The 12,720-nt window shown below is 39.1% G+C and overlaps 1 protein-coding gene across 1 annotated transcript; it reads left to right on the forward strand.

Moving 5' to 3' along the window:
* The first annotated feature begins 1,295 nt into the window (after positions 1–1,295).
* Positions 1,296–11,664, forward strand: LOC105436592 (fibronectin-like). Its single transcript, XM_030988210.1, has 5 exons — positions 1,296–1,591; positions 2,452–2,766; positions 5,519–5,836; positions 10,253–10,414; positions 11,333–11,664. The coding sequence occupies exons 1-5, from the start codon at positions 1,297–1,299 to the stop codon at positions 11,662–11,664; spliced, it is 1,422 nt and encodes a 473-aa protein (XP_030844070.1). The 5' UTR covers position 1,296.
* The last annotated feature ends 1,056 nt before the right edge of the window (positions 11,665–12,720 follow it).

Consider the following 12,720-nt stretch of genomic DNA (forward strand, 5'->3'; position numbering starts at 1 on the left):
AAATATGAATATGAAATAACCTTTGGTTATGAAGATATGATCATGAGTTGATTTTCGTAAAATTTTACAAAATGGCGCCTAGATGACGTCATCAGTGAAGGTCAATATTGAAAACGTTATTGTGCTTTGTACATATGCCTATACATATGTATGCCAAATTTCAAGGCATTTGATTGAGCCATTTCCAAGTTATCTTGCCAACAAAAAAGTGGTTAGAAATAAGAAAAATATATAATAAATAAATAAAGGCAATTCTAACGAAATTATAAGGTGGTCTGTACGTTATACAGCCCACCTGATAATCACAAAGTGTGTTTGGGGTTAACCCCCCCTTTAGGTTTTTTAATATGTATGTTTTGTGTATGTTTTTTAAAAAAAAACCCCTTTTGAGTTTGTTTTTTTTTATAAAAAATATTTAAAAAATCAAAAAAAAATCATGCCAATGCCAATGGCTGACCTAAAAAAGGTGACCTTAACCCCCCCCCCCCAACGGAACCAAATGTCAAATTTTCAAATTTCGAGATCAAAAAAAAAAAAACGTCCTCTTACAGCCCCCCCGCGCTTATTCAGCGGCTGGCTGATTCGTTGTGATTTTTTTTTTGGACTCCAAAAAAAAAAAAAAAAAGTGTCCGTTTCCCCCGGCGAACTTAACATTTTCAAATTAGTAAAATGGGTGAATTCTTCCCGTTTGTCATATCGATAACAGATAATACCAGAGCAATCATGGGGATGCAGTGCCCTTTCTAGATTAGAAATCAATGTAAGCACCGATGGACAAAATGGCTTGCCTCGAACCTTGTCATTCAATACTACGGCGGGTACTGCTAACATTGGACAGCTTGAGGATTGTTCTACGTATAACATCAACGCAGCATTTAGAAAAAAAGACGAGTTGGGGATCTCTTCAGAAATATTGTCAGTGAGCACATATTTTTATACGTAAGAATATCTGTTTTCTAATTGTATGTTTAGTGCGTTGAGTTGTACAGTATTAACGCTTGGGTTGTATTCCATTCACAATACCTTATATCTTATATCTTGACATATGAAAGAAAATTTGCCATAAAGACTATATCACAACGCTAAAACTGAAATGTATAGTCATTGAATCAAAGAACACAGGTCTGTCATGCGAGGGAATTTCAGGAGTATAGCCAAAAATGGACTAGATGGCATCCTTACTGGTACGTTTACCAGTCTTCAATTTGTTCTTAAATATTCTTTCAGTTTGCAAATTACAAGTTTAGTTATATTTCACATTTATTTCCTGGACCCGCAGGTGTAGAAGCCTTACAGATGTTACCTTCAACCAGGGTACGTGCTTCAACCACACAAATTGAAGTGAGCTGGGCACTGTCATCAAGTCTATGCTCCCCTGAATACTATATCATACGCTACAGTCTATATCAGAAGCTTGCCTGCTCTTCACCAGAAACCAACCAAACAGAGTTTGAAGTTAATACCACCTCTACACAACATATTAATCTAGCGGGGTTTGAGCCTAACTCGCGATACAATATCTCAGTTACAGCTGTAAATGGTGCCGGGCAGAGTGAACCCACGATCGGCTATTCAGATACCAGCCAGGGACGTGAGTAAATATCCTTTCCCATAACAGTTTCAAGAAATGTACAAGGTGATAAATTTTGTTTACAGTGTTATGATTATGAGTATTGGATATAACATATACAGAAACAAAGTTGCTATGGGTCCAAGCTCGCCACGTGAAATCAATTGCGAGGATCGTACTAAAGATATACTCCCAGTCTTTAAAATATAACCCCTTGGGAAAATAAAACTCCTTTCGGTAGTCCAGTAAAATCTCTGTTAGATTCACTGCATATAACATACGCAGGCATGTCAAGATGTCCCTGTAATAGATGATCCAGTCTACGAACTCAACGTCACATCAGATTTCACAGATGTCTCCAAATACCTTTCAAACTTGGAATATTACGCAACTTATAACATCTCCATCATAGCTGTGATAAGAAAAGCAGAGAGTCTAACAATAAATCTTAGTGGAGACACACGAGATGGAGGTATACATATATATATATATATATATATATATATATATAAACAATCATGCTAATTCTAGCGTTGGCTCGTCACGTAATATCGAATGCGAGGATCGTCATTAAGATATTTCACTCCTTGTCCTGAAAAGATAACCCCTTGGGAAAATATAACTCCTTTATTAGTCCGAAAATGTTACATCATACACCTTACCAGTCAAAATCGGTATATTAGATTCCCTCCATATAACATACGCATTTGTTTACAAATACAATTTTTAAAGAATTTTGCTTTACTTAAATTATGAATGTTACCATTTGGTTGCGATGTATATTCCCTTCACCCTTCACGCTAGCCTTACTACGTAAGCGAATTACACGTCAAGTTTTAACGGATTTAGGTACGTTCTCTTATATTTCTGATTCACTTCAGCACCGTCCAACATTACAAATGTCAGGGTTAATCCAGAAAGGACGTCTCCAACACGATTAGGATTCACCTGGCAACCTCTCAACTGTAGTAATGTGAATGGAGTGTTCTGGTACTACTTTGCTAGAATCTACAAGGATGGTGATAGAAAGAAACTACCGGCTAAGAAGACATACTTGGATAACATTTCAGACTCATCAATAGAGTTCAATGGTCTTGAGGCTTGCACGATGTATGAACTGAATATCAATGCCGTCAACAGTGTTGTGTTGACTCCTGGAAATGTGTCTCATGCTATCGGTGTGACGGGAGTTACTTGTAAGTGTCAAAAAGTACAAAGATAATACTTTTTAGAATCACACTCGAGATGTCAACTTGCCCTGCTTTGTGTATGAATTCCAATTATATGAACCTCGTTCCAAAACTGTGTATTTGAATAATATTTGTGGAAGAGATCCACATACCAAGGTTTCATTGGATATATATGCCCATATACATGTACAAAATCACATTGCAAATTCAAGGATCATGTCTTTGCGACATTAAAGTATTTTCATATAGGTATTAAAATATTTTCCCCGTTACAAAGTGTCGTTTTTACATTTTTAATTTTCCTTGAATCTCAGTCATTTATTGGAGAAACGACTTCATATTTAATTATTTTACCCATTTTCTAGGAATTTTTTATAAATATTTCCAAACATGAAAATGTTAGTACGGGGCGGGGACTCTTAACTGAATATGTAAGCCTCTTTTTATTTAATATTTAGATATGTCCAACTTGGATATGTCATGCATCATAATGTTTATTTATGATTATTATAATTAACTGTAATTCAGGTATGGACCATGTATTTATTTCAGAGCTAACAGTTATCGTAAGAGGAAAAAGGTATAGATACAAAGATGAGAATTAAAAAAAACCTATTTCTGGTATCACGCTTTTGTCCACCGCATTATGATGCCTAAGGCGCCCAAATATAGTTGAAATAGTTTAAATATTTATTGGTTACTGAATCATCATAGGTTATAACAATAATGTGACAATGTCTTTACATGAGTATAAAACATAAGTTAAATTACATTTCCACATTCAGTAAATCATAGATACATACGCTCGAAGAGGTGATGATACAGAAGGGCTACAGCCTAAGCGTGACAGCTTGATACGCTTGCAGCCCAGAAACATTTAAAATCATAACGATTGTAAAGTAAAGTAAATTACAGAACATAATTGGGGGAAAATAACAAAAAATAAACGGTGACTTGCAACCAAAAAAAAATGGGATAGAGGGTGCATGGGAGGGGGATTTTCCTGCTATATCAAGGAAATGCTGACAAACATATATGATATCATGTGTTAATTTAAGAGATTTGTCAATATTTGCTCAATAAAATTGATTTCACACTTTTCTTGAAAGTATATACTGACTTCAAGTTACGGATGTCAACGGACAGTGAGTTCCAAATATCCGGACCAGAATGTCTTATAGATTTCATAGCCATTGTTGTTTTAGGATTACATAAATGGTATTTATTTGATTGTCTGGTTGGGTATGTATGAATATTTCTATTCAAACAAAACATTGGTGGGAAGTGGGAAGGTAGGGAATCATTATGTAGACGGAACATGAACAGTGCTTTTTGTAAAAAGTTAATATCAGTTACTTTCAGAGTTTTTAACCTCGCGAATAGGGGATCAGTGTGATCGCGATATCCAGCATTGGTACACACACGAATCGCTTTCTTTTGTAAAAGTAGCATTTTATCAGTATATACTTTTGAGTCTGCCCACAGTATATTGCAATAAGACATGTAAGGAAGAATCAAGGAATTGTATAGCATATATAGAATATTCAAAGGCACATAATGTTTTAACTTATACAGTAAACCAACAGTGCGTGACACTCTCTTTGAAACGTAATGTACATGATCACTCCATTTCAGATTTTCATTGATGATAGTTCCAAGAAATTTAGTATTTTGTTTTTTCTCCAAATATTCACCATCCAAGACTATTTCAGGTATAGGTTTATCAGTTGCATTTTTCCTGCTTTGAAAATGAATATAATTAGTTTTTTTCAGATTCAGAGACAATTTGTTGCTCCTAAACCACAAAGACAGCTTAGGTAGCTCGGTGTTCAGAATTCTCTGAAGTGATCGAAAATCGGAATTGGAGCAAAACACATTAGTATCATCAGCAAATATAATATATTGTAATGATGTAGTTGAGTTCGAGATATCATTAACATACAGTAGAAACAATAAAGGACCGAGTATCGATCCTTGTGGGACACCACATTTCATAGGCAATAATGATGAATCTACAGATTCGTAGCTTACATATTGCTTTCTACCTGACAAATAATCATTAAACCAGTCAAGAGCAACTCCTCTTACTCCGTAATAATGAAGTTTGCTCGATAGTACCTTGTGATCAAGAGTGTCAAATGCTTTGCTTAAGTCCATGAATACACCAATAACATGCTTTCGAGACGCCAAAGCATTCGAAACCTTATCATATAATTGTGCAAGGGCTAAATCGGTTGAGTGGTATTTCCTGAAACCATATTGATCCTGATTCAGTAAGTCATTTTCTGTTAGAAAACAATATAGCCTATTGTATATAAGTCTTTCCAATACTTTGGACAAACTCGAGAGAATAGAAACAGGGCGATAGTTAGAGACTTGGGAAGAGTCATCCTTTTTGTATATCGAAATATACAACCTAGCTTTTGGCAGGCTTCGTATGCTCACTGCAATCAAGGATTCCTTTTTGTTGGATAGAGGTTATGACATTCATCACCCCCCCCCACAAAAAAAAAAAATCGGTAAAAACATGTTCAATGTTTTCTCAGGTAGAAATATATTTGGCTTCATCTTTAGATACAGAGATAATTAAGCTAGGAAGTTCATGATAATGTAACGAGACGGCGTTGCAAGACTAGCAGGCAGTTCTCTGTGTTATGGCTATTGGTTGGTGTAATATAACCCCTCTAGAATACAAGCCGCCCTCCTTAGAGGTACGACATTTCGCAAGATTAATAATGTACATTTTCCTCTCTTTTAGTGTTGAATAAAGTCACAAGTGCATCCGCTTATGCAACTGAGGATCAACCCAGTCTGACAGTTCAGTGGAGTGTTCCGTCTCAATGCAATGTGGATTACTACAGGGTATCATATCAGCTCATCTCACGTAAGGCATGTCAAGATGTCCCTGTAATAGATGCTCCAGTCTACGAACTCAACGTCACATCAGATTTCACAGATGTCTCCAAATATCTTTCAAACTTGGAATATTATGCCACTTATAACATCTCCATCATAGCTGTGATAATGAGAGAGGAGAGCCTACCTATGAATGTTAACGGAGACACACGAGATGGAGGTATAGACACAAATATGATTATACTAGCTTTGACGTTTCTACCAAGGGGAGGGGGCACAGGAGGCACTAGCTACGGGTGGCTCTTGAAGGGAGCACAAAACAAACAAAAACACGCGACAGAGAGAGGCGCAGGAAAAGAAAACTAAAACCAAAAATAAAAAGGGGATAAAGGAAAGACAAATAGGATTCTAATATGAACCTTACATTTTCAGATTGAATTGCAATGGAAATAAGGCTTTTTTAAAATTCAGGTATTTAAATGCGAAAGTTTTAAAGCTCGGTTGCTTTGCTCATCGCATATATTCCGTCAAGATCCTGAAATCTCTCGTCCCAATATAGGATATAGTTTACGTATTCTTTAAAGCGCTCAAGATTGAACCAAAAAAAAATCAATTGTCGTTGCTACCTTTTTTTAAAATAATCATCATCAACCGCTAAGACAAAAAACAAGTGCAAAACCGTTTTCAGTTATTTGTAACGGTTCATCAATTGAAAGAAATCTCAATCTTTTCCGGATTTTTTGTTTGCACCGAGCATCATCATCCCTAGATACTTCACGGAAAACACAATTTTGTAACGCATGACATGACAAGCAAGTCCACTTAATAATTCACGTGTCGAATCAATCGCTTGTTCTGGTAAATGTCTATCTTCTGTGGTGTTCTGTAGGCCCGGAAAGACAAAGGACCTACTATTCGTGTTGTATTGGTCGCTATAACAGAGACCCTTACCAGGCGCGCCGGAAGCAGTTTGGGATTGGGGGGGGGGGGCAAACATTCCAGGGGCAGTGACGTAATGAGAAAAAATCGGAAGGGGGGGCAGACGAAAAATCTGCATCACCACCAGTCTTACACGTTACATGCAGGTCCCGCGGAACGTTTTTCAAAGTGGAGTATTATCGATCAGGTAGAGCGTAAATTGGCGTGGGGTCCAGGGCATGAGCCTCGGCAGGGGGTCAAGGGGCTGAGCCCCCGGAAGCTCAGGGGCTTTAGGTATTTAATTACGGTTAGATGAGCATCCAGGGGCCCGCCTTAGGGCCCTCGGTGGGGTCCAGGGGGCAGAGCCCCCGGAAGCTTAGCATATTGCTCCGATTGTCTCATTTTCGCTCGCTCGATCACTGCAGCACAAACATAGCTCGTTCGACGTCACTTCCAAACTAGCCAATCAGCTGTCAATGACGTCATATTGAATGCGACGGCAAATATATTTTGTGAAATTATTGAGAAATTGACTATTTGTAATTGCAAACTGGTTTTATTTTTGGATGGAAAAGCAGCCATTGTTATCTTGACATTCATTGAAGTAATCAGAATAGGGTAAGTTACTTCTCAGATGATTCAAGAGGTCCATTTTGTAGATAATTTTTTAATTTCTTAGAATGTTCCACTGTGTTCCAGGGTACCGGGTGTATGCCATTGGGTGTGATGTGTTCGCGCGCCATAAGTACAGGCCACCGCGCCGTCGGGTGTATTCTCGTACTGATGTAGGTGCAAAGCTAGAATGACTACCACGCCCACTTCCCTCTCCATGCCTTTCTGAACATTCCTTTCCTTCTCAATACAATAACTTTCACCTGCCTAAGTTATTCAAACCATACCGCCTCGCCACTTCCATTACGTAATCATTAAAAGGATCCGCATATACAACATTTTCCAGCTATACGTTGTACTGCAGGAAAATACAAATCTACCTGGTATACCTTACAGTCCAAACGATAAATATGTGCCTTTAACGAAGCAGGCGACAATCGGCGCAGACGACACTTGATAGTAATTTTGTATGTGAGATTGCTTTGCTAAATATAAATTACTTTGTTAATAAATATCAACTAACATTTCTTTTACATTTCTTTAAACCATCATTGATCTTTAATAATTCATGAGTGAGTAAAAGAAACATACCAAACTATATAATTATATGAAATACTTGGTGGCAATTAGGGGAGTTTGACGTGATGACCGATTGCACCCCTCTGTTAATAACCGAATAGTCCATGGTGTGTCATGAATATTCATGTTTTTGCTTACCTCGGTTAAATGTTTGCTTTTACTAAATTGAAAAATTACGGTGGGGGGTTGGATGAAATGGACATAATGAAATAGGCAGAAGTGATCTATGATAATTCATGCTTTTTATGTTTCATGTGCTCGACCTATAATCTTCAAATCGCTTGGCAAACTGAGTCCAAAGTTAGACTTGTTTCACATGTGTATTATAGGCAATGACGAGCTTGCAACCTATTTTGAAAAATTACGGTGGGTGAACTTTCAAAAGTCAATGAGACATGAGGGCTCCAATGAAAGAGCTAGTGATAACGTACGTCGGGGTGGATGTGCTTTTCGTTTAAAAAAAATATGAATTTTTAACGATTTTTAAAAAAAAACGTCCATAGGCTAACATGTTAGGCTGTTGACTCTGACCATGCTCTGACGATAGGGGGCGTTGTGAAATGAGACTAAACGGAGCAATATGGGTTTTTAGGTATTTAATTACGGTCAGATGAGTATCCAGGGGCCCGCCTAAGGGCCCTTGGTGGGGTTCCAGGGGGCAGAGCTTCCGGAAGCTCAGGGGTTTTAGGTATTTAATTACAGTCAGATGAGCATCCAGGGGCCCGCCCTAGGGCCCTTGGTGGGGTCCAGGGGGCAGAGCCCCCGGAAGCTCAGGGGTTTTAGGTATTTAATTACGGTCAGATGAGCATCCAGGGGCCCTGAGCTTCCGGGGGCTCTGCCCCCTGGAAGCTCAGGGGTTTTAGGTATTTAATTACGGTCAGATGAGCATCCAGGGGCCCGCCCTAGGGCCCTTGGTGGGGTCCAGGGGGCGGAGCCCCGTAAGCTCTGGGGTTTTAAGCATTTAATTACGGTCATGAACATTTTTTATACCTTATTTGTGACATTGGCAGGTCACTTATTTTTTTCTCCGTCTTTCTTTCTTTTTCTCTTTAACATACTTTTTCAAAAAGGAGGGGGGGGGGGGGCTCGAGCCCAGCCACTTTGCAGGACATGACATAAAGGCTTCTAAATAAGCGTACTTCGACTGTTATTTGGGACTTTCTTATTTTCCAACGAACGCATAAAAAGTTATGACTGGAGAAAAAACATTTGTAAATCACTTGTTTCGACTAAGAAATACATCACTCCCCTCCCACGCCCCCCCCTCTCAGTACACCAGCGTTCAGGGGCTCATGTCTTCTCACCCCTATAACAAAAAAAAACGGACACGCTTTCCCATTCTCGCACAATATGTCCACGATATGCGCGTATCGCTATCATAGAGACCTCCATTGATAAATACCGTATAGGTGGCATGCGCAATGTTTATGAAATTTAATTCCTGTGAACTTTCCTTTTTCTTTGAATGGAATTGTATATGTGATTTAATTCAGGTTTTTTATTATTGTTACGTTCTTTTGGATATACAAACCATGTTTAGTTCTTTACTGTTTTTTTTTTTTTTTGGAGGGGGGGGGGGCGTTTTTTTTTTTTTTGCGTTTTGCGTTTTGCGTTTTGCCCGCCCCCCCCCCCCACTTTTTTGACTGGGGGGGGGGGGGAAACTGCCCCCCACTTCCGGCGCCTATGACCCTCACGATGAGATTATAAGTTATCTCTCTCTCTCTAAGTGCCATATCGTTTGACTTTGGCGATCATGCTTTTCCACAACCCTCGGCTCCTAGCCTTCTGTATTAGTACCACTCTCAGTTCTTTCACTCCTCTCTCTACTAACAATTTTTGCAGACTGTCCATCCAAAGTATCCTCTTTCTTCCCCTTCTCCTTCTCCCCACAATTTTCCCTGTCAAAGCAAGATTCTCTAGGCCTTCTTTACGAGTAATGTGACCCTTGAACTTCAACTGCCTAATCAACATCTCATGTATCATTTTCCTTTGCACTCCAGCTCGTGTAAGAAATTCCTCATTAATAACTTTGTCAGTCCAGGGGATTTTCATCATTCTTCTTAAAAAACACATTTCGCAACTTTCCAAACGCTTTTTAGTATCAGAGGCTAAAGTCCATGTTTCACTACCATACATAAGTACTGGGTAGATGTAACAATAAAATACTCTTATTCTGGTCATCATACTCAACGTTCGATTTGTCAGAATGTTGACTTACTTTACAAATGCAGATTTAGCGAGAGCTGTCCTGCTCTTGGTCTCTGTCTCACACCTGGCATCCTCGGTGATCATGCTGCCGAGGTAGTTAAATGAGGAGACTTGTTTAATAATCTGTTCTTTCAGTTTCAAGTTACATTTAGGACTGCTCTTTTTGGTTATAAGAGAAATATTGTCACTTTACGTAGTGATTTACTTTATTTCTTGTGTAAGTAAGTACACCCAAAATTTACCCAAGATTTACCCCTTATATCTTGTTACATCTGCTATATTGTTAATTGACTATTCAACACTGTGATTTTCTTCACAGACCCCTCTGCTATCGAGTCAGTGTCGTACACCTCTACTGCCCACTCCTTGCGCTTTGTGTGGGTGGAACCCTCTTGTGAAAGCCTACACGGTGTTTTTGATCGCTACGAATACGATCTCTATGATCCTACTAATGGGGGTAGATATGTCCAGAAGAAACTATGTACTAATACCTGGTCTTGATGCTTGCACAGAATATCGCTTCAGAATAAGATTAGTTACTACCCCACTGAGAAGGACTGCATGGCATATGGAAATGGCAATGACTTATATATCAGGTTTGCCAAATAAGATATAAGTCTATCGTACATTTGTATTAGTTATAGAGATATGAATTATGCAATTTGTCCATTGTACACATCGAACTATTAGCGATTCAATAGTAATTCTTTATAATGGATAGTATGGGGAACTGCCAGGCCTGGGAACTGCATGTTTCGAATTCCAATTCAAATCGGTTTTAATACAGTCCATCCAGTGACGTTGCTCCAAGATAGGTAGATAGCTTTTAGTTTTACTGCTAGCCTAGTAAAGGCTCATGAACAATACAAATATAACATACATCACAGAAAACTGAATTAATTGAAGTCAATACAAATAAAGATAGATATTAGATTAAGTGTAATTAGGAGCGCCCCTGTACAATGTGGTTCAATTTTAGTGTTTCTGTGTTTCTGAGTGGTCTAGGCAACGTGTGTTACAAATATAAAGATCACTGCGCACGCACGCCGAGTAGCCGAGAAACCTGTTTCACATCGAGCAAAGCTAGATTTCTATCCAATCGAAACCGAGCTGACCAGATTAAACGTATAAAAAAAGCAGAAATAAGAAGTTGCAACCACCTAGAGACTCCTATTAAATTGCGATACTGGTTAACTAATTATATAATTACAAATTTTTATTTTGAGTTTTCTTTATGGAAAAGTGAAGATATGGCATATTTATTTTATACTGAATGAACGCCATTAAACTATTACCAACAACATCAACATCAACATTGTAGTCACAGTGCAATTAATTATTGGGAACCTAAATTAGCCTAAATGAAATGTTTATTCTTTCCTTTCTATACACTCATCAGCTCCTGGGATGCCAGATATTACAGAGCTTACCCCGCATCAGGAAGACAGTGGCACTACTGGCTTGATAGTATCATGGCAACCTCCTTCCTCACCTCCATGCCAGCCTACGCATTATGAAATCAAGTACTATGTGCTTCAAGGCGATATGTGTGAGGATAACTCGATGGATCGTATAATGACTTCAGCGGGGACCGTCAATGGTTCAACTTTCACCTTCAATATCCTTGAGTTGCGTCCCAACTCTGAGTACAGGGTGTTCGTGAGAGGCAGAACCAGTAGCGGTTATGGCGATTCGGATTCCAGAGCAGCTACTACAGGATATTCATGTTAGTATTGTGTGTGGGTGTGTTTGTGTGTGTTGTGTGGATGGGTGAGGGTGTGTGCTTATGATGTGAGTATGAGGGTGTGTGTGGGTGCGCGCGTGTCCCTCTGAATCAGCTGTAGGAAAAAGACAGAGAGCTGACAGTACGGCTAGACGAATTTACAGCTCACGATCTACTTTATACGACGCTAGACTTAATTTGACTTGACTTAATTGACTTATGCCGGCCACGCAGGCCAGGGGCCTCGTGATGGCTTCTGTATGGTGATGGTATGCCAAGTTTTTCTATCCGCAGCCAGTCTTGATGCATCTGTCAGCCTTGGTATAGATCTTGCTTTGCAGTCCTCTGAGATGCAGTCAAGCCATCTTTGGGTGGACGGCCTCTGGGTCGATTTCCAGTGACCTTTCCTTCCACTGCAATTTTGGGGTATCTTGTAGGTTTCATTCTTAGGGCGTGGCCGAAGTATTTGAGTCTTTTAGTGGAGACTTTGTCCATAACATCTTGATCGAGGTTGAGGGATTCTTTGATGTGTGTGTTACGGATCTTATCTAGTCTTGTCACCCCCATTATGCGACGAAGGCATGCCATTTCAAATACTTGAAGTCTGTTGCTATCTTCTTTTTTAACTGTCCAGGATTCTGCCCTACAAAGTAGTATAGAGAGAATGAGTGATTGGTACAGTTGCATCTTCGTGTGACTACTAATGCTTTTTGATGTCCATATGTTATTTAGCCTTTGGAAAGCTGCCCCTGCTTTCCTAATACGATTCTTAATGTCACTTGTACTTGAGCCGTTTTCTGCTATTTTCCCTCCCAGGTACACAAAATCTTCCACCTGTTTTAGTCTGTCGTTGGCTATGTCAATGTTGAGGTTGCACTTGCTTTTGCTAATAGCTTGCACTTCTGTCTTTGCTATGTTCACCTTGAGACCAAGGTCACAGCTTGCCTTGTAGACTTTATCAACCAGTGTCTGCAGTTCCTCTGGAGTCTCGGCTATCAAGACGATGTCGTCTGCAAAACGTAAATTGTTTATGCAGGTTCCTTGAATTTTGGCTCCTATTTGGA

The sequence above is a fragment of the Strongylocentrotus purpuratus genome, unplaced genomic scaffold (genome assembly GCF_000002235.5).
Source record: "Strongylocentrotus purpuratus isolate Spur 01 unplaced genomic scaffold, Spur_5.0 spur5_contig_840, whole genome shotgun sequence".
Taxonomy (NCBI): Eukaryota; Metazoa; Echinodermata; class Echinoidea; order Camarodonta; family Strongylocentrotidae; genus Strongylocentrotus; species Strongylocentrotus purpuratus.

Bases quoted from the DNA above. Each gene is read 5' to 3' on its own strand.
- LOC105436592 (XM_030988210.1), top strand. From the start codon at position 1,297: ATGTTACCTTCAACCAGGGTACGTGCTTCAACCACACAAATTGAAGTG. The intron at 1,592-2,451 runs GTGAGTAAATAT...GATTCACTTCAG, and splicing joins TTCAGATACCAGCCAGGGAC to CACCGTCCAACATTACAAAT. The intron at 5,837-10,252 runs GTATAGACACAA...TTTTCTTCACAG, and splicing joins CGGAGACACACGAGATGGAG to ACCCCTCTGCTATCGAGTCA.